Genomic DNA, 19,625 nt, shown 5'->3' on the forward strand with positions numbered 1-19,625 from the left:
CAATGTGATCATCAAGGACGGCAACTTGCAACTGTGCAGTTATAAGGGCAAGCTGACAATGCAGTGTCATGTGCGGTGATAAACCCAAAACTAAAGGCTATAATGGCACATGTAGGCACCAAGCGTTCCGGCATTCCTATTTTCCTGTACGGTTTCGACTTATAATTGTGGTGGTAACGTCAATTTTGTTCATTTGCATTGTACATTTACAGCGGTTCGCCATGCTTCGAGAGTTGTCCGAATTAACTGGTGTGAGGCTAAATATGTCCTAATTAATGATGAAGGGTTTGAGGCCATTAAATAATGCATATTCCTGCTGGGACCAGAGGACGAATCCAAATTAAGATTTTCTGAATTACCGGGGGTTGAATTAACGAGCTTTTAGTGTAGATACAAACGATTGCAGGAGCTCGAAAAGCGACCTGGCCACCATATTTCTTAGAATGCCTCCGAGATGTTCGAACCCAAAAGCATATCGCAGCGTCAGTTCAAGAGGCCACAACTGGAAACTACGAATTATCCAGATGGATGCATGTGAGCTTTTCAAGTTATTCAGTATAATTCACATTGCAAATTACGGAACTGCAGGAATTTTGCAAATGAACAGAATTTACAAATATATAATTGATGGAATTATCGACGTTTCATTGCACTTCAATATGCATACTAGTGTGATCAAAATTGACTGCCAAGCTAAAAAGCATTGTTGTCCATTACCAAAGCATCTAACAGTGACTAGCTTTAAGCACTCATGAGTGTATAAACATCCCAACGAGCCACACTGAAAACTTAAACACTGCTGCCAGTTTACATTTCTCTCAATGTCACAACTGGAGCAATACCTCCGGCAGGAGTAGCACCAGAAAATCTAGTCACCGAGATTACAAGGTGTTGCCTCCATCTGGTGGTGCTTAATTGTTTAATAACAGTACTGCATTGATACTACGGCCTCTGAAGTGATGTAGCACAACCCTCCACTGTGCCATCCAATCACGGAGGGCATGCCACTGTTAAAAATCGGCGAGTTAATGGGCACGCCAAACTGGTGCAATGTCAAATGAGAGTACAGTGGCAAGTACTGCGAGAACCATATTACTGCCACTAGCTGCACTCATACAAGGCACATGAAAAAAAGATTCAGCGAGAAAATATTCTAACAAAGATGCATTTTACAGAACCTTTCATAAATGAGTTTGTAGAGTACTACAGTGCAGTTTACTGTTGTACAGAGCTCCCGGGTGGCCCACTTCAATGTATGCAAGCAATGCCTGGTGATGGCTGCTAGGTTTAAGATAGCGTGCCCAGAAGCACGTGGAGCTGGACAAGCATGTAGGAGTGTGCGGATAGCTTTTCACGAACGGCGACGTTGATAAGTGCCTTCATTTAACCAGACATAGTACACTCAGCTAAGTGGTGTACCAAGCGGCATGAAGAAGTGCGCTGATGATTTTCCTTTGTGTACATTTCCATTGCCCAGAAGTGTAGCGAGAGACAGTGCCCACAGGCCCAGCAAAATGAAGACGCTTATCAACATCACTGCTTCTTAACAGCGATGCGTGCAGATCTGCATGTCTATTAGGCAGCGAATGCCACTGGGAACACTATATCGGACACAGCAGCCCTCACCAGGCGTTGTCCACGTACACTGGAACAGGCTGCTGCAACGCTCCAGTGCGAACGTGCAAGCCGTGCGCTGCACTGTACCTTAAGAAAGGGTTAATATGCCACCTTTCAATCACTTCCGTGCAATTCATGGCCTTGGTTCGTCCACATATTTCTGGCAAAAGTGGCCAAGAACGAGCTCAGCTCATCAGCAGTACTCCGCATTTTTTTTAGGAATGCCAAGGACAAGCCTAGCGTTGCCTCTGTGCTTAGCCATGATTTTGGTAGATGGCAGCAAACAATCCACGGGACAGTGCAAGCAGAAGCAAATTTATTCATTCTGAGGAGGTAAAACTTGTTGGAAACTGGGGTTCTTAAAAATAATTTGTCCATTTTTGGTCAGAAATCAAGATAGTAGCTTGGCGTGAATATCAAGGCCCTCATGCCGAATTTAGGCTGCTCAGGAGCTTTAGCCCTAGCAGAATATTTTCCTTCCGAGCGAACAGCGCCATAAGTACTGGTGCCAACAACAAACGAGCTAGTACAGAAACAGCAGACACTTACTAGTGCATTAATCGCAATGTCGCATGGCCCAATTAAAAAAGCCAGATACTGACCTCTTCGCTTTCACCAGGCAGTTCCACCTTGAGCTGAAGTGAGTCTGGTGATGCAACGCCGCTGCCCAGGTCGATGCTTGCCGCCGGTTCCGTCTTGCGCACAGTGCTGCGCCTCCCTCCTTTAGCCGCACCTCCTCCTCCTGCTCCAGCCTCGCCCTTTGAAGCTCCGTTGGGTTTCTTCACTGTTGTTACCGCACTTTTCCGCGCTCCAGCTTTCGCCTTGTTCGCCTTCGCCGGCTTCCCGCGACGCGCCACCTTTGGCACGGGCTCTGCGCTGTCGTTCGCCACTGTTGGTGAGTCCGCGTCAGCCCCAGCCGCACCTTTGCTGCCTGTCGTCGCATCTGGCACCCACACCGGATCAGAATCGGAGTCGTCATGCTCCATCTCAGGCTCCGATGTGGAGAGCTCTTCCGCGTCAGACTTCTTGCGCTTCCAGGTGCCCCGGCCGCTAGCCCGCTGCGGCGTGGTGGCGGCCGGTGTATCCGCCTCCGCGGCTGCGGCGGGTGTGGCTCGCGTGCGAGGCCCCGCCTGCCGCGTTGCGCGTGCGCCTTGTCGCGGTGTGCTGTTGCTGCTTTCGGTTGCCGCGCTTCCACGGGATGCCGACGACGCTACCTGGTGGGGGGCAGACAAAAGCAAGTTGTTTGCACACACACTGCTGCACTGCAACAGTTCTTGAGCTTCTAGAAACCCTTAATGACTTGCCAGGCTCCGATGTCTTTTAGTGTTCTTTAGCTACACACAAGACATGAAAAAGCTCTCCTCTTTGCACTTGGCACTCATCTCATTACAAGCTTCAGGGACCTTGAAACACCTCAATATTATTTAATTAAATTATGGGGTTTTACGCGCCAAAACCACAGTCTTATTATGAGGCATGCTGTAGTCGGGTACTCCAGAAAAATTTGGACCACCAGAGGTTCTTTAACATGCACCTAAATCTAAGAACGCAGGTGATTTCGCATTTCGCCCCCATCAAAATGCGGCCACAGCGGCCGGGATTCAATCTTGTGATTCGATGCTTAGCAGCCCAACACCACAGCCACTAAGCAGCCACAGAGGGTCTTGAAACACTTTCTAGACACATTATAAATGCCGAACAGGAATGGAAGCGGCCAAGGAAATTTTGGAGCAGCTCTGGGAGCAGCAAATTTGGCACTTTGGAGCAGGTTTGGATCCTGAATTGTCCGTTTCAGAACAGTAAATACACATCTTAGAGCAGCTTGGTAAAGGTCAATATGAGTGAAATACAGGCATATGAAGAAAATGTGTTCTCTATTTGACTTTGCAGAACACTATTAGGTCATGGCAAATTATTTTGCGGAAGTCCGCAAGGCGAGCAAAATTCATGACTGGGAAAAATTGTCACTCTCTCGACTGCAGCATGAAGCAACAAAGGAAGCCCATACGGGTTCCTCAGAAGCCACCATTAAGTTGCGTACCAGATATGCCAACTAAATGTGGCCAAGAAATAAGTAACTGAGGGCTTTCCGCAAACAGTGCCCATTCTGTTAACAGGCTTTTGTAAATGCTAATTGAGACATTTTCTTTTTTCGTTCTTTTTTTCATTGTGAACAAACAACTAATACAGTCTATACTCGTTACAACGGACCCACGTACAACAGACTTTCGGGTATAATGAACCATAGCCTTAGTTTGGTCTACCTATTTTATTAATGCAACGAAGTTTGCTTTAACGGACCGTGCTACAACGGACTATCGGCTACAGCAGACGAAATTAGTGGAAATTCTTGTCAAAATCTGGCGTATAGAACATACTTTTTCCATGTCAACACGGGCTGTTAACTGACTTGCGAGGGTCAGCCGACAATCATGGCTCATTATCTTGCGCGCAAGGAAGGGAGGAAAGCGGGGTGGAAGCACGATATCTCTCGCGCGCGAGGCACGGGAGGGAGGCGAGGCGAGGGAAAGACGGAGGGGGGTCTACTCCGATGGCTGCTGTTAATGGCGCGGTTGCCGTTCTTGAAAGCTATCTGCAATGTGGACAAAGTGCGCGTCCACTCAGGCCTCTTCTTCAAAGGGATCTGCGATGTGGACAAAGTGTGTCCAGTGCCGGCAGCTTCGTTTGTGCTGTGCTGCTGACATTTATTTCGCATTAAAGTGAGAGACATCAGGAAGGTCAATTTGCTCGCTGCTGCTGCCACGCTTGTACATGTATTGCTTATTTGCTATCACAATCGATGCTTTGCCTTTCAGGCGAAACTGCGACTTTTTGTTTTTCTTTACTTCGGACATTCGTCACTCAATCTTTACAATAAAGTTGTTAGACATTGCGACAAAAGTTTCGGAAGTGAGCCGTTTCGGATGTTATGGGCTTCGGATAAAACAGACGTTTTTTGTTGGATTATCAGACTCCGTTATAATGAGAGTCGAGTGTATTGAAGCTCAACCAGCTAACATTTGTTACCTTACTTATCCAATAAGGTGCCAATGCAAAGGTTGTGGAATACGTCGAGAAATGACTGATAACAGCACATGTAGCAACTTAGGTCTTGTGTGGTCTTTCTTTCCCCGACAGAAACAAAAAGCAAGAAAAAACAAGCATGCGAAATAAAAAGAAATCATGTGAAATGTGTCCATGCAGCAGTAATAAAAAGCGGTCTCAGGTGTAAACGTGGTAATCTAGTACATTGTGTTTATTATAAACGTGTAATCCTGGGATGTAGTCTTGCAACAGTTCAGATAGCGCACATTTACAACACCATGCAACCTCACCATGCAACCTGTGATAAGAATGAAAGATGCGCACCAAAAACTGCTGAAATAGCAAGAAAAAAGCATGGACGCTCATTCCCAGTGCTCCCATTCGAAGAGGTTTGCGTAAAGGTTGTTGCAATCTTTGGTGGGCAGAAGCATTGTCATAGTCGCAGTGCTTCTTTTTTGTTATATTATTATTCATTTATTTCACAGGCTTTCTTTGTCGTTACAAAAGAAAGGTCTTTACGAATCCTAGGTTGCGTCAAATGCTGTTATTCATTTCTCAATGTCATCCATACCTTTTTCATTGACATTCACTCATTAGGCAAACTTATAAATTTAGATAATTAAACATATTCCTGCACAATTTCAGGCATGCAATTTCGCAGGTTCGCGTCTTCGCCAAACATTTAATTAATCAGGACCACCATTTGGCCGCTAAGGTTGACTAAATACAAAACTTTACATCCTTGGCTTGTCTTCTGGAGTTGCAAAAGTCTGATCTTGTGTGGTGTGGCCATGCAGAAAACAGCTTAGCCCGAGTGCAAATTTGATTGAAGATTGCGGTTGCCATTGGATATTTGTGACCAAGAAGTTTCACGAAGGAAAACAAGTCGTTTGTCTGCATACCGCGCTATCATCCTGGTAACTAGACGTGGTGCACATGCAAAATAGATTTAGAATGTCGCATGCATGGCTTTTGGCCGTTAGTCAATGCAGATGTACCAATAGGGTGCAAAATTGAACGCTAAAATATATAATGAAACGGATGAGCTACACGCTGAGGAGACCGTATGACCTTAATAAATCAATGTGGCTTTCCTTCTCGATTGACCCATGAAATAAGCGCCAGTTCATATCATCTTAAGCTAGTCTACGTGTATGCAAACACGTAGACTAGCTTATAACACTTATATAAACAAAACATAAAGCACAAAACTGTTTTCATTTTCTTGTGGGATAGTTACAATTATGCCACCAAACACACCTACACTCCAAAGACAACGCTGAAAGGGATCGCTTAGGCTTGGGTTCCAGGGCTAGGCACTAGCCAATGTATGTCAATGGCTGTGTGTTCGGTTGCCAGTGAAACACGCACATTCTGCTAAATTTCATGACTTCATTAGAAATTAGAGTTTTGGCGCCAGGTGTGCTGACCAATGAGGTACTGCTCAACATGTCCCCTTCAGTCATGGTGCATGCATGCATGTGCAACTTTTTTTTTGCCAGTTCCATTAAGCTGTCGCAAGAAACAAACCACACATTCTGCTGTACGTCAAACACACTGCTTACCCAAGGGTCCTCCATTTCACTGCAGTCTGCTTACTCTGCTTACACAATAGCACTTTGCTGAAGGTGCTACTGTATTAATTGTACATGTGCTATAAGCTGGCGAGTCAAATATTGTTACAAAGAAACACAACACGACTGTTTGTACACTATGTGAAGACTTAATTACTCTGTAATTACGAGTTCACTAGGAAATGCTGAAACGCATTCTGCCACCTTTACCTTCTTGGCCTTGGAATAAAATTATGCAACCTTGACAAATTTATTGACAGTCCACAATTCGTCACTGAAGGGGATATGCGATTGGCTTTCTGTGCGAGTTTTCTTTTTTTCCCACAGTGCACTCAGAGTGGTGATGGCTGTAAAAGTACCATTTTAGTTGCACGAGAGAGGACAACTGGTTTTTTAACTTAACATGCGAGAAATCACACGATCAACTTCCACAGAATGCAAAGTAAACTGTATGAACAAGAACTTCCCACAATGTGCCTTCTTAGCATGAGCTTTCCCTCCACAATGACCGTAGGTTGCCAGCAGACATCTACCGTCAATGTGGCAAGTTGACACTCCTTGCATTCCTGCTGTCTAGGAACTTGCGGCTTTGGTTAACCCTCACAACCAGGCACGAGCTGCAGTTGTCAGTGGCGTTTCGCTTAACCCTCTTTGGCTTTTCTGCCTTTCGTCGCAGGTGGGAGAAACTTATCACCCTGTTTTTCGAACGTGCTGGGCACTGAACGAGTCTCTCCCCTTTCATGTGTCTTTAGGAGGCACAGAAGTTGTTCTGGCCATCAAAAAATTCTGCTACTCAATGGCTTAACCACACAGCTTCGTCTCATCTTTTGGACACCTCAGTAACTTGAGCTGTTTACCATTTTTAAAGCCTTTGTACATGATGACAAAGCTCTCAATCTTAAGACATGTCTGGTGGTGGTAAGTGCGCTGACCACAGCTGTAGCAAATATCTTTTTTGCTATCATCTTCAAAACATATTAGGGAGTGATTACAACTATCTCCAGCAGTGCCCAATGTTGATAGCAGTAGAAGAGGGAAATGTCTCAGGCAATGTGGTCACCCATCTTTTTCTTTTTTTTCCCCCTGCTATCAGATGAGACAGTGTCAGAATTTCTTTTCCTCAAAGCTCCTCACAGTCATACTCAATGGGTGATAATTGATGACAACTTCTACATTAATGAGAATGGTTACAAGCTATTCAAACATTAGGCTTTGATGTTCAAGAATTGTACTTAAAAGCTTTTACAGATTGTGGGGATGCGAGACTCTCACGCGTCCCCTGAGATCTTGTTTTCCCGCATGGCTCCATCTCCTGCAGTGCGGCTTCGCCGCGTGGCCTGGCGCCCGCGGCGGTCGGAGTGGTTGATGCGCAGTACGAGAGATGGCGCGAGTGTTGCGCTGCGGCGGGGTTACTTGGGTGCAAGGGAGAACACGCTGGTTCTTTGGCGGCGGGACGGCAAGCAGCTTGGACGTGCCGTGCGTGCGCCGATTCAAGCTTCTGCGAGAGTGTCTCACGTGGCCGCCTTCGAACGCGCCACCGTTCGCGTGACCGTACACGCGAACGACCAGGCGTTGGGATCCAGCATGGGGCGAACATATTTGCTCGCTATCCGGTCGCAGTGAGTCGGACTTCCTAGATTTGCCGCGCGCCCATCGGCATGTTTTGTGGATAGCAACTTGGCTAGCTGGCATTGATCTATGAAAGGTGCAATAAATGCCCTTGTTATTGTTTGCACTACTGTGTTGTCGTTCCTTTGTCCCAAGAGTACGGGAGGAGAACCCCACAAGATTTAATCATTCGCTCCTACCAACCATCCCACGAAGTGTCTTTCTCAATGGTAAGTTTCTGTAATATGTTGGAAACAGCCTTAATCCTGCAACTTGTAACTTTATCGAATGTTCTACAGGATCTGAATGTCTTGAAGCTTTAATGTTAAGGCATCATTGGTATCTGAGACCCAGGAGGTAGCAATCAACCCTGAATACGTTTGACACATGTTCCAAGTGAATGGCACTTGTTGGGGTGCAGTCGAATAGGAAGGGAACTACCAGCAAGTTGAATATGCTTAGAATAATTTGTAAAAGAAACATAGACAAAAAAACATGGCAAACTGAATCCATACGAATAATAAAAAAGAGCTGCGCACAGAACCAAATATTTTAGACTAAGGTATATTAATATACTGATATTGACCCTCATTGGTTATGGTGCCCGAGTTTTGTCACAAGCGAGATTCTTTCTCAACAAACATAGCTATAAAATCCATTTAGATTAACTGCACATTATGGAAATCTGTCAGTTAACTTGTTGAACTAAGAAGGCTAAGCTATGTAGAGTTATTTTTCTTAAACACATCGCGCCGGTGAAGCATGACAGTTGCACGCTCTGTTCCAGTTGGCAAGTAGTACTACAAGCAATACGAGGATGCTCACCATCAATGGAACACTGGATTTATTCCATAAAAATACACAGCACTGATGCTACACGTAAAAATTAGTTGCAATGTTAAGACAATGGTGCCCAATGCGAAATTAATGCGCCCACGTCAGTGTGACCAAGGCACACAATGCGTCATTTTGTCGAAAACACAGCCTATGCCTTAAAACAACTGTGAACATATTTTTTGAGAACTGAAATAAGAACAACGAATCACAACCCAATGCTGGCAAGCCAACCTCAGCCATATTAACAGTCTAAGCTCACGGCCAACACCTCAGTTTTCACTGCTCGAGAGATGGTTTGGATGAGGGACATTTACATCTCGACTTCAGCCAACACTTTCTTTTCTTTTGGAGCTCAAGCTTCCCCACAGAGGCAGTGGCGCGATTCTTCTCACCTTCCTTCTTCAATGCATTGGCCCATTCTGTTTTCATCCTCTCCAGTTTCTTCTTACACTGCGAGTTCAACCTGCGGACCTTTCGAAGCATCCTCTTGGTTCACCTGCTCACACAAGGTGGGCAGCGTTCATTGTTTTTGTAACACCAGATTTTATTATTACCCCTTTATGCAGGGTTCTTCGAAGAAAATTTTGAGTTGCGGACATCTTGCAACCGGAAAAGGGGGGCTTAAACACGCAGCTAAGTTTTATTTCTTTTCTTTTGATTTTATTTTTAATACAACCTTTCTGCAATTTCGAGTCCTATGGCAGCCACATTTCAATGGGAGCTAAATGCAGTGTAGCGGCACAACTATCGCCTCCAAAGCAGGCGAGGAAGATGGGCTCGCGTGATGGTAGCGTGAAAATAGAACAAACTAGCATGCTTGACCTGAGCGGCCGTGGTGTCGGCCTCCCCCGAGATCCCGCTGCACAATGGCTGGCCGGCCTAAATAAACCGTGGCTACGACGGCTACCTCTTCGCGCCGCCTCCCACAAATTGGTGACCCAGGCATGACATGAACACACAACCTTCCCACAAGCTGTCCACTTTCCGTTTGGGGGCACTTCACTCGCCACCGATTCAAAGGCTCTCCCACCGACTCTACTAGGCGCAAATTTCACACTCGCAGGCGCGGCAATGCTACAAGCGCAACCTGCACGATGCCTTCAGCGACCCCCGCAACCCTGACGTTATGGGGATTCGAGATTTCTCTGCAAGCAGCAGCAGGCGAGCCTTTCAATACATCTGTGCTCCCATCTTCCATGGAGGCATGGCCAACCGAGCTTTTACAGGAGCTGCTCTGCCCTGGTTTCTTCCTCTCGAGAATCACGTCTTCATCAACAACATGAGGTACCAACACTCGCACTATCTCCATGCAATTCTCGAGCTGTCAGAGAGTCTACTTTTGTAGCTCCGACTGCTGCAGGCCCAGGCACCTATGAGAACTTGTGGCAAGTCGTGATTTCACACTATGGCATCACTGTGGCTGTGCCTCTCTCACAACCTACACTGCCGGTGCAGCCTGGTACATCTCCCTCAGATTGCATGAACCTGACATTGTCAGCTCCTGGCTGGAAGATTGCCATTATCATTAAAAAGGAAGGTGTACGATCAGTGCATTTTACCGGTGCTGACATATGGGGCAGAAACTTGGAGACTGACAAAGAAGCTTGAGAACAAGTTAAGGACCACGCAAAGAGCGATGGAACGAAGAATGCTAGGCATAACACTAAGAGACAGAAAGAAAGCGGTTTGGATTGAAGAGCAAACAGGTATAGGCGATATTCGAATTGGCATTAAGAGATAAAAATGGAGCTGGGCAGGTCATATAATGCACAGGTTAGATAACCGGCGGACGATTAGGGTCACGGAATGGGTGCCAAAAAAAGGGAAGCGCAGTCGAGGACGGCAGAAGACTACGTGGGGCGATGAATTTGGGAAATTCGCGGGCGCTAGTTGGAATCAGTTGGCACAGGATAGGGGTAATTGGAGATCACAGGGAGAGGCCTTCGTCCTGCAGTGGACATAAAATAGGCTGATGATGATGATGACACTACCAACGACGACACCATCTGCACACTTCACCTGGACTTTACCACTGGAATTTCAATCGCGCTTTACACTAGGAGAGGAGCCCTGCAGCGGCGCGAATATCGCCTCCAAAGCAGGCGAAGGAGAAGATGGGCTCCATGTGCAGGAAGTGCAAAAATAGAACAAGCTAGGTGCTCGACCCGAGCAACCATGGTGTCGGCCTCTCGCGAGATCCTGCTGGACCATGGCTGGCTGGCCTAAATAAACCATGGCTACGGTGGTTAGATGATCGCAACTCCTCCCACAGCAGGGAAGGAAGCACTCCTTCATGCTCGTGCTCACATTAAATGCATGTTAGAACCCCACAAGGTCAAAACAATTCCGGATTCCCACACCATGGCCTGCCTCATAATCTTGTGCATTTCGTATGTAAAACCCCCACATCTTTTTTTCTTAAACGTTGCTGAGACAATTAATTACGTAGCTAACCTTTTTCAAAATGCCTGTGAAACAAGTGCTGGCGATCGAAATTTGCATCAGCCAATAAGAGCGCTTCCTTTGTACTTATGGTAGCAGTACAGAATCGCAATGCTAGCTTTCCCTCTTTGCCCTCGCTTCTTTTGTTTATGCACAGCAATTTTGGGTGCTGTGGCTTTCTGAAGCTCCCATCTATCCTCTTTATGATGGTACCGCTGTTAGTACCACCCATGTGCTCGCGTGCGCTTCGAAATGCCTTGTCTCACGCTGCGTGGAAGCCCCTCCCATGGCAGAGAAAAGTGCGCTATCTCTGATTGACATCGACTGCCGGGTCAACTTTAGCGCCACCGTCTCCCAGCTCTGCAAGAATTCTAGGAAAGTGGCTGGCGCCGCATGCTCCCTGCTCACCCGTGGTCGTGGTTGTACAGCGCAACTTGCGCTTCAAGTTTACAACTCGGTCGCAACAACGCGAGCACTCTATGCGCTTCCCCTCACGAACGCCAGAGCCACCAACTGGAACGCCGTCGACATGGAGCACCGCACCGTAATCCGCCAACTCTACGGGCTTCCTCGCAGTTCGCAAGTGGGAGCAACTCTCGTCAAAGCGGGAGACTGGCCGCCCTCACTACACACGCGGAAGCTAGCGCTGCACCACGTCGAGCACCTCGTGTGCCGCCTCCACACCCTCGAGGGCTCGGGCCAGCGTGCCACCGGGTTCAGCATACTCATCGCGTCGCTGCCGCAACTTCTCCCTCTGCCGCTCTCGCTGCGCAACTCCGCGCTACTCAACGTCACCACCGCTGTGCCAGGTGTCAAGTCAAAACGCAGAACAGCCGTATGTGCCATGCAGCAGGAGGCGGCTGCACTTCTCTACGAGCGTCTAGGGCACCGGCTGCTCTTTTACACCGATGGCTCTGTGTCGAGTGATGGCTCCAGTGCTGCTCGTGCACGGCGCCAAACATTTCTGCTATAAGACAGTGCCACCTTCGGTTTGCTTCGTTTGCGACGGTGGCCGAGCTCGCTGCGACTGACCTTGCGGCTGACCTACTACTACAGCAGAGCGGTGTCGTTTCCGCTGCGATCTTATCCGACTCGCGTGCAGTACTGTGCATGCTTGCGAAGGACTTTATCTGTCTTCTGCTTGTGCAGCGGGTCAGTTCAAAACTCTGCCATCTCGTTGGGTGGGGCTGCGATTTGGCCTTGCAGTGGGTCCTGGTGCATATCGGCTTACCGGGAAACGAGGCAGCCGACGCCCTCACTAAGGACGCTCATTCCGATGATCGCTTCCCCATCGCCACCTCTGTCACCCCTTTCGACGTGGCCAAGACGACGATCGTGCGCACGCTTCGCGCGCAGCACCCGGACCCGCGCGTTGCGGCAGGTACGCCCCCTAGCCTCCTCCCACGTGCCGGACTCTCCCGCGAGGACCGTTCGTTCCTCCTTCGCCTGTGTGTCGGCTGCTACATGACGGCCGCCAGACTACATAAGCTGCAGGGAAAGGGCAACCCCGTGTGCAGCAACTGTGCCGATGTCGAGACGCTTGGGCACCTCCTACTTCTCTGTCCTGCTTTCAGTGTGGAGCGCACGTACTTGTGTTCTTCGTATCGGCGTTTGGGACTGCCTTGTGACACGACCAACGCGCTGCTTTTTCCTGTTGCCCACTCGTCTATCGTCAAGAGTGCGCTTGCGACACTACTTCACTTTTGCAGTTCGACACAACCAACTAAGATCGCGCCTCTGAGCCCCGCATTTGCTTATGTTTTTTCTTTTTTGCCGCCTCCTCTTTTTCTCTCTCATATTTTTCTCCCTACACCCCTTTCCCCGTGCAGTGCTGTTGAGGTGTCCTCCTGTGAGAGACAGTTACGGCACTGCACTTATCTCTTCCATTCTCTCTAAAATCACTTCACACACACACAAAAAGTTGTGTTGCATCAACGGAAAGCAGCGCACTTCACTGTGTGATGGCGCCTGCCGATGGCCAATTCTCTACCCGATTTTTGTTGACAGCACACCAGAGAAGTGCAATTTCCTCACCTTCTACTTCACTTTTTTATTATGATTTCCCAGTGTGATAAAGACATAACTGAGGGGCGTGAAAAAAAGAAATAAAGAAGAAAATTTTTTTGTTTTGGCCATATCGATCATTCTAATGGCAGAGACCCCTTTCAGAGGTTGGGTGGCAAACTGGAGTGGTGACAGCATTACCCCTGCCACCCACTGTGGAGAGAATTCTGGCTTTACAAAAGAGCAAACTTCCGGAAAAATCATGGGATATATTTTGGACGATCACTTTCAGCGATACTACCACTTCCACGTCACATAGTGCTCAACTAGCCAATCAGCTCATCCGGTTTTGCTCAGCCAGCCATTAAGCACTCACTGAAAGGGATATCGCTGAAAGTGACCATTGAAGAATACGTCCCCTCTATGGATAAATGTTGCTTCCAGGCAACATACAACGTTTTTTCTTCTTTCTCAGTTTCATTATAGAGTACGAACTTTCTGACTAAATGCCTTCAGCCAACACTGAATGACAGGCAGCAAGCATCATGTGTTGCTTTAGAGCAAGAACACAGGTTGACGAGGAAGAGGATTGTCAAGCGATTCGCTTTGTTTTGGAAGCTCATGCAGAGGAGACAAGCCGATGTAACATCTCCAGCTGCAGTGGTATAACATGTGATATAGATGTACAAATGAAATGTAGACCCATGGTTCGCATTCAATGAGAGCTGTCAACATAAATTCCCAACAATGCCATACACAGCTTGGGGTAGAGACCACTTCGAATTTTCTGCCTGGTGTTTCCCTTCTATCGCTGAAAAAGTTACCACAAAATATTTTTTTCTTTTTGTTGATTATGCTTATTCTCAATGTGTTATGCCCATTTAGAGAAAAAATCTGCATTTTTCTGAGGTATTTCTATGTGCCATCATTAAGCAGTTAACCCAACTTTGATAAATAACACGAAATTACCGGGGATTACCTAAAAACAAGGGACCCTATGTATAGTGCTTAAACCAAATTTCAATTTTCTGGCCTTGTGCGCCTGCTCTCTGCTTACCTGTCGAGCTGAGGTCCTTCGCGTCACCACGCCCCCCAAAGGCTGGACGGGTTTGCGTGTGCGGCGCCCGGCTGCCTGCGCCGGTGTCGTCTGCAGGTCAGCCGCTGCTGTGGCATCTGCAGTGTCTACGGTTGCCGCTTCCTCCTCTGGCTCTATCGGTCCCAGAAAAAAGATAATTAGGGCATGCAGCCATTGCCTTCCCACTCAGCTTCTGAAAACACCAATGTTGATAATGACATACATCGGAGCACACCAGGCACAGTGGCTAAAAATACAATAAAAAGTGCCATAAGGTGAATCGCCTCTTCACTCAATGGCATGACCCACGCTGCCATGATCACTTCGTAGTAGTGTCAGTAAAGCAACTAGCTTCATGAATGTCAAACGGTACGCAGCATGACAGGACAGGTACAGATCAATGCAGATCAGCCCCTGTCCCGTCTATGTCATGTCGCATGACCAACTTTAGCGCTATAAATACGTCCTACAATTGTGTTCTTATGTTCGGCGTCTTTTAATTTGACCTTTACTCCCATCTAATTTGAAAGCCAAATACTAGCCTCCCCCACCCGCAAAGGTATCAATGGGCAATTTGAAGGTGACAGAGGAGAATTCAGACCAAGAGTTCCTTTGTCTGATGTCGATGTGCACTGCATAGCTGCACTGATGGCATGTATGGGTGCATCAACGGTGGCATCATATCTTAGTGCAGCGAAGGTGATGTGCACGTCACCTATGACGTCCAATCACGAAGTTGTGATTACTGCCTCAGCCTCCAGGATTACTGTTCCCTAGGCAGGAAGGGTTAGTGCTGTGAAATCCCGGATATGCCCTATGGGCAGAGGTATCATGGCTTTTTGCAAAGAGATGATACACTTTATTAAGAGGAGTAGCTGTGCAGAGGGCTCCTCAGTCCAGGGTCCCGCAGGGCATGCCTTTCATCGCTTCTGCGATGAAGGTTGCCATGTTCTGGTGAGCCAGTAATAATGATACAAGAGTCAACCAAGCAGCTGTAGATGTAGGGAATAGATTGGTGGATGTTGGGGGGGGGGGGGGGAGGAGGTAGGCAGGACTACAGTATGTGAGAGTTGTTGGGATGCCCACCACACCTATGACATCGCAGAGGCGGTTCTTCCGCGAAGGAGATGTACACGTGTGGGAGAAAGAAGAGCCTGTCTTGGCTTGACGCCACGTGCCTGAGATAGACTGAATTGTAAAGGTGGAAACGCATGGCGGGCAAGTCGATAGAGCTGGAGAAAAATGGGAGGAAGTTGGTAATCATGTGAGCTTGGCCCGGGGAAGTCAGGAGCCTATCGAAGAGTGTCACAGGCAAGCCTATTAGCACATTCATTCCCCAACAGTCCCACATGGCCAGGTAACCACACGGTCTCAACAGGTGCAAGAAGACTACTTTGGAGAATGTGTGTCAGAGGCATAGGAAGTTCCAAGCGTAAGAGAAGACGACAAGCGGCCATGGAGTCTGTGAAAATGATAGGCAGATGAGAAGTGACAGGGAGAAGATAGCAGCAAGCAGCTATGGCACTTAGTTAAGCTAGTGTGGGCTCTGTAACCGACAGAATCTCTACATGAAGGATAGCACAGCTGCTCGAAAGAACCACTATGGCAGAGCCCAGTGAGGAGACGCTAGCGTCTGCGTAATAGAAATGATGGTTTGGATGAGTGTGGATGAAATGCTGAAAATAGCGGATTCTAGCCACATGGCGTTGTGTGTGTACTCAGGGGTTCATGTTGCGAGGTAATGGCGCAATTCACAGTAATGTTGAGCAGGATGAAAAAAGTGCGGTAGAGGTAGTGGAGGGGGACCTGGAGACACAGTAGCCGACATTGGCCAGGATGTTGCACCCATGGGTGTGGTTCTCAGGCCTGGTTGTGACGGTAAGTCAGGATGATCTCTTCTGTAGTTCTGTGGATGCCCAGCTGAGCTAGGCAGTCGTTGCTGGCACTAATTGGGAGGCCCAAAGCAATTTGTGTTGCTTTGCATACGAGTGTGTCAAGACGACTAAGGTTCTGTTAGCAAAGAAATAAATAAGGGACCTGGTAGCGATAGTGAGATAGAAGGGGTTTTTCCTGAAGACGAAGAAGTTCAGATTCACATAGGCCCCTAATCCGGTTAGCGATGTGATGCATTAGGTGTAAAATTTGTTCTCCTTGCTGGAGAATGTGCCAGGTTGACAATGAGACTACGCCTTAGGCTCGGGTGTGGAGGCCAAAAATTTTTATGGATTTTACGAGTCAAATGGGATGATGATCCAGCAGTAGTGCTAGGGGAGGGGATTGCCATCAAGGATAGTGGACAAGGAGGACATCAGATTTAACAGGTGAGCAAGAATGCCAGATTGCTTTCGCAGCAGTCAAAGCAGTAGCAAGGGCATCCTGTAAGCAGTCTTATGTATATCCCGGTGAACCTAGATAAAACCAGATGTTTATGTCATCTGCATACATAGTATAGTGAATGGAGGTTTACGGTTCGAGGGCACACTGAATGAAGCACATGGGGAGGATGAAGGGGAGAGGAGAACTGAGCTTTGTGGCATGCCGCGTTGAGGGTGCGAATATATATGGATGATGTCGGGACATCGGCGGATCATAGGGAGTAGGAGCTTCCGCGTAGGAACGAGCAAACATAACGGTACATTTCAGCACCACAGCCTGTGTGAGCAAGTTCCTGCAACATTGTATCGTGTGTCACATTGTCAAAGGCTTTTGAATGGTCCAGAGCTCGTATAGCATGCAGTTGCAAGGTGCTCGGTCCACAGAGAATATCATGTTGGATTTGTAAAAACGCATCGTGAGTGGAGATGTGTTCACAATAGCCAATGAGAGCACAAGGTAAGTAATATGCATCCTCCAAGAAATGTTGAAGACAGCAAAATACTAAGAGTTCCATGAGTTTACCGATGCAGGAGGTGTGAGAGATGGGTCGAAAGGATAGAAGTGCTGGTGGTTTGCCTGGTTTGGGTATGAAAATGATTTCGGCATGCTTCCACGCAGAATGAAAGTCACCGGTACTCCAGGCGTTATTCATAACAGTGAGTAGGCCGCTATCTTGTACTCGTTCAAAATGCCAACGTTCGGATTCACCTCATGCTATTGGCCTAGATTGGCCCAGGCTGCGATATTAGCGCGGCCTGGGACAATCAAGCAAGACAAAACCGAATGTCAGCTCTTCGAGCACATACAGGATGGCGGTTTAGGAAATCATAATCTGAGTCTGCAAGATTCAGAAGGTAATGATTGGAGACTTTGTCCCGACCCAGACAGGTATTACTTTGGACATATGAAACAGCTGTGTGGAGTTCATGAAGAGTGAAAGAATGCTGTGGTATGTAGAGTGGTGATAAGAAAAGTGTGGTAGCCTGTGAGAGTGTTGTGGGTGTTGTTCCACGTTGCCATCAAGGATCCCCATATGTAAGTAAGATTCGGTGTTGTGTCCCATTGAACAGAGTTGCCATGGCGTGTGGCAGAATCTGTGTTGTTAAGTAAAAGAAAACAATGATCTCGAAAAGTTTTTAGGAGGGGAGTGCCGTTAGGGGTGTTGTTTCAATAGAACGAGGCAGGGTCTTAAATTACCTCCAATGAGACGCAGACAATGTGCGTACTCCATTTGGCGGATGTTGCAGTCTGCAGCCGCTCAGACTTCGCAGCGAGAATCTCCAGCTTGGTGGTCCCCTTTGCAGTGAGGGCAGCCCATGTAGCAGGTGTGCAGTTGGTTTGGCGAATCTAATGTAAGCTCACATGTAAGGCATTTTATAACTCTGGTATTGGGACATATATCTGCATCGTGACCGAAGATGGAGTAAGCAGTGCAGAATTGTGCCCGAGGCTTGTATGGGGCACAGTGCACCATCACGCCCCGACAGTTCATCCAGCATGTGTGGAGCCCATAATGAGAGCGGTCAGGATGCCCAAGTCGGGGTCCCAGATGTTTCCCTCGAGTTCAGCCGAGGAAGTTTAAGGTGTTATATGGTGGATGACTCCTCGGCAGGTGTTGGGCGGAGTGGCTCGACAGACGTGAGCAGCTAGCTGGAAGTGGGGACGGTCAAAGGATTCGCTGTCAAAAGCTTTGCATTTTCAGAAGTAGTATGGCAGGTGAGCAGGGCAACGTTTCCCTCAGGTAGGATGCGAATAAGGATGGAACGTAGCTCTGCCTCACTTATCAGGAACGTCAGCCCTAGGGAGGATTGCAGTTCGTAGGGTGGAATTTCGAGGAGGTGCAAGCCTTGTGGCAGCCGGTATATTAATTGTCTAGCAGGTGCAGATGTGTTTGTGAAAAGACTTTTCAGGCTCACCCGCTAGTGGGTATGAATGGCGGTTTAGCCTTCAGTGTCGGTAGTGTAGGTGGGAGTCATCGTGAAGGTCTGCAGTGATTTGCTGCACTCGTACTCATTCGTATGCAGAATTAGGTATACGTAGCCAGTCGACGGCAAAGTGGGGCAAAAAGGGCGTGGTTGAAAATTCAACAAAAGTCACGCACACAGCATGGTGGCTGGCTCTCAGCGTCTCGGGAAGCCCGAGCAAGGGGCAGCAGGCGAAAGTTGCGTTGTCACAATGGTTTTGGAGTGTGCTGATGGCATGTCCGTTCACTTCGGGTGGCTGTGATAGAGATGCAACATGCTCTTGGTGAATATTGTCATGGCAGATTGAATATTGCCAAGGCACCAAGCACTTGCATGAAATTCTGTCACAAGTTGGGTAAAACTGTTGGAGTGGAGGGCTCGAATTCTTGCCACCTGGTGTTCCATGTTGCGCATCTAAATTGATACATGAGTGTTCTTGCTTTCCACACCCATTTGAACACAGCTGCTGTGGTTAAGAGTTCAGTGCACAATCTTGTGCCAAGCAGACCGCCATAACCGCACGTCTTGGGTATAATGCTCTAGAAAGTGAGACAGCTCCTGCAGAAGAAGATGCACCTAAATGATTCCCAAATTTGTCGGTGATTTTACTGGTTTATAGCAGGCAGGACTAAGAATACTGATGACAAGCACTCTGTTTGATCAACGGCCAGTTCAATTACAGAAATGGCACAATGCATCAGATTATCCACAAGGCAGAACTGTTGGCATGGAAGCTGTCCCAAGATTTTATGGTAGGTTTGGAGATGAGGCATGCTGCGCCAGTGCCTGAGGCCAGGCTATTAATGACAAAAAGAAAGAAAAAAAGAATCTGACGGCTATACGTTTGCCAAGACCTCCAACTGTTGTTAATGATACCTTTCTTTCATTGTCATTAGAGATGATGAACGCTTGCTTTATGACCCAGTAACTAAACATCCTACCAATGGAAGAATACATGGCCACATTGTCTGAAAAAGACACAGCAGCGATGCTTCAACAGATCGGCAGCATCGACGAAATCACCAGTCCAGAAGCTTTTTGAGTAGACTTCCACATGCAAACACCATAATAATACGGTGTAAG

The 19,625-nt window shown here is 47.6% G+C and overlaps 1 protein-coding gene across 2 annotated transcripts in view; it reads right to left on the reverse strand.

Annotated features, from left to right (window-relative positions):
• The window catches only part of LOC142579893 (uncharacterized), a 65,859-nt gene that overhangs the window by 44,647 nt on the left and 1,587 nt on the right, over nucleotides 1–19,625 (reverse strand). For both annotated transcript variants that reach the window (XR_012827491.1, XM_075690562.1), the window contains exons 2-3: nucleotides 14,185–14,336; nucleotides 2,220–2,831 (exon numbers count right to left, since the gene is read on the reverse strand). Coding sequence is in view for 1 of the 2 variants with exons in the window: in XM_075690562.1 (XP_075546677.1) it covers nucleotides 2,220–2,831; nucleotides 14,185–14,336 (764 nt within the window). In the remaining variant the exon portion in view is untranslated. The remainder of the gene's footprint in view (nucleotides 1–2,219; nucleotides 2,832–14,184; nucleotides 14,337–19,625) is intronic.

This window comes from Dermacentor variabilis, chromosome 4 (assembly GCF_050947875.1).
Source record: "Dermacentor variabilis isolate Ectoservices chromosome 4, ASM5094787v1, whole genome shotgun sequence".
Taxonomy (NCBI): domain Eukaryota; kingdom Metazoa; phylum Arthropoda; class Arachnida; order Ixodida; family Ixodidae; genus Dermacentor; species Dermacentor variabilis.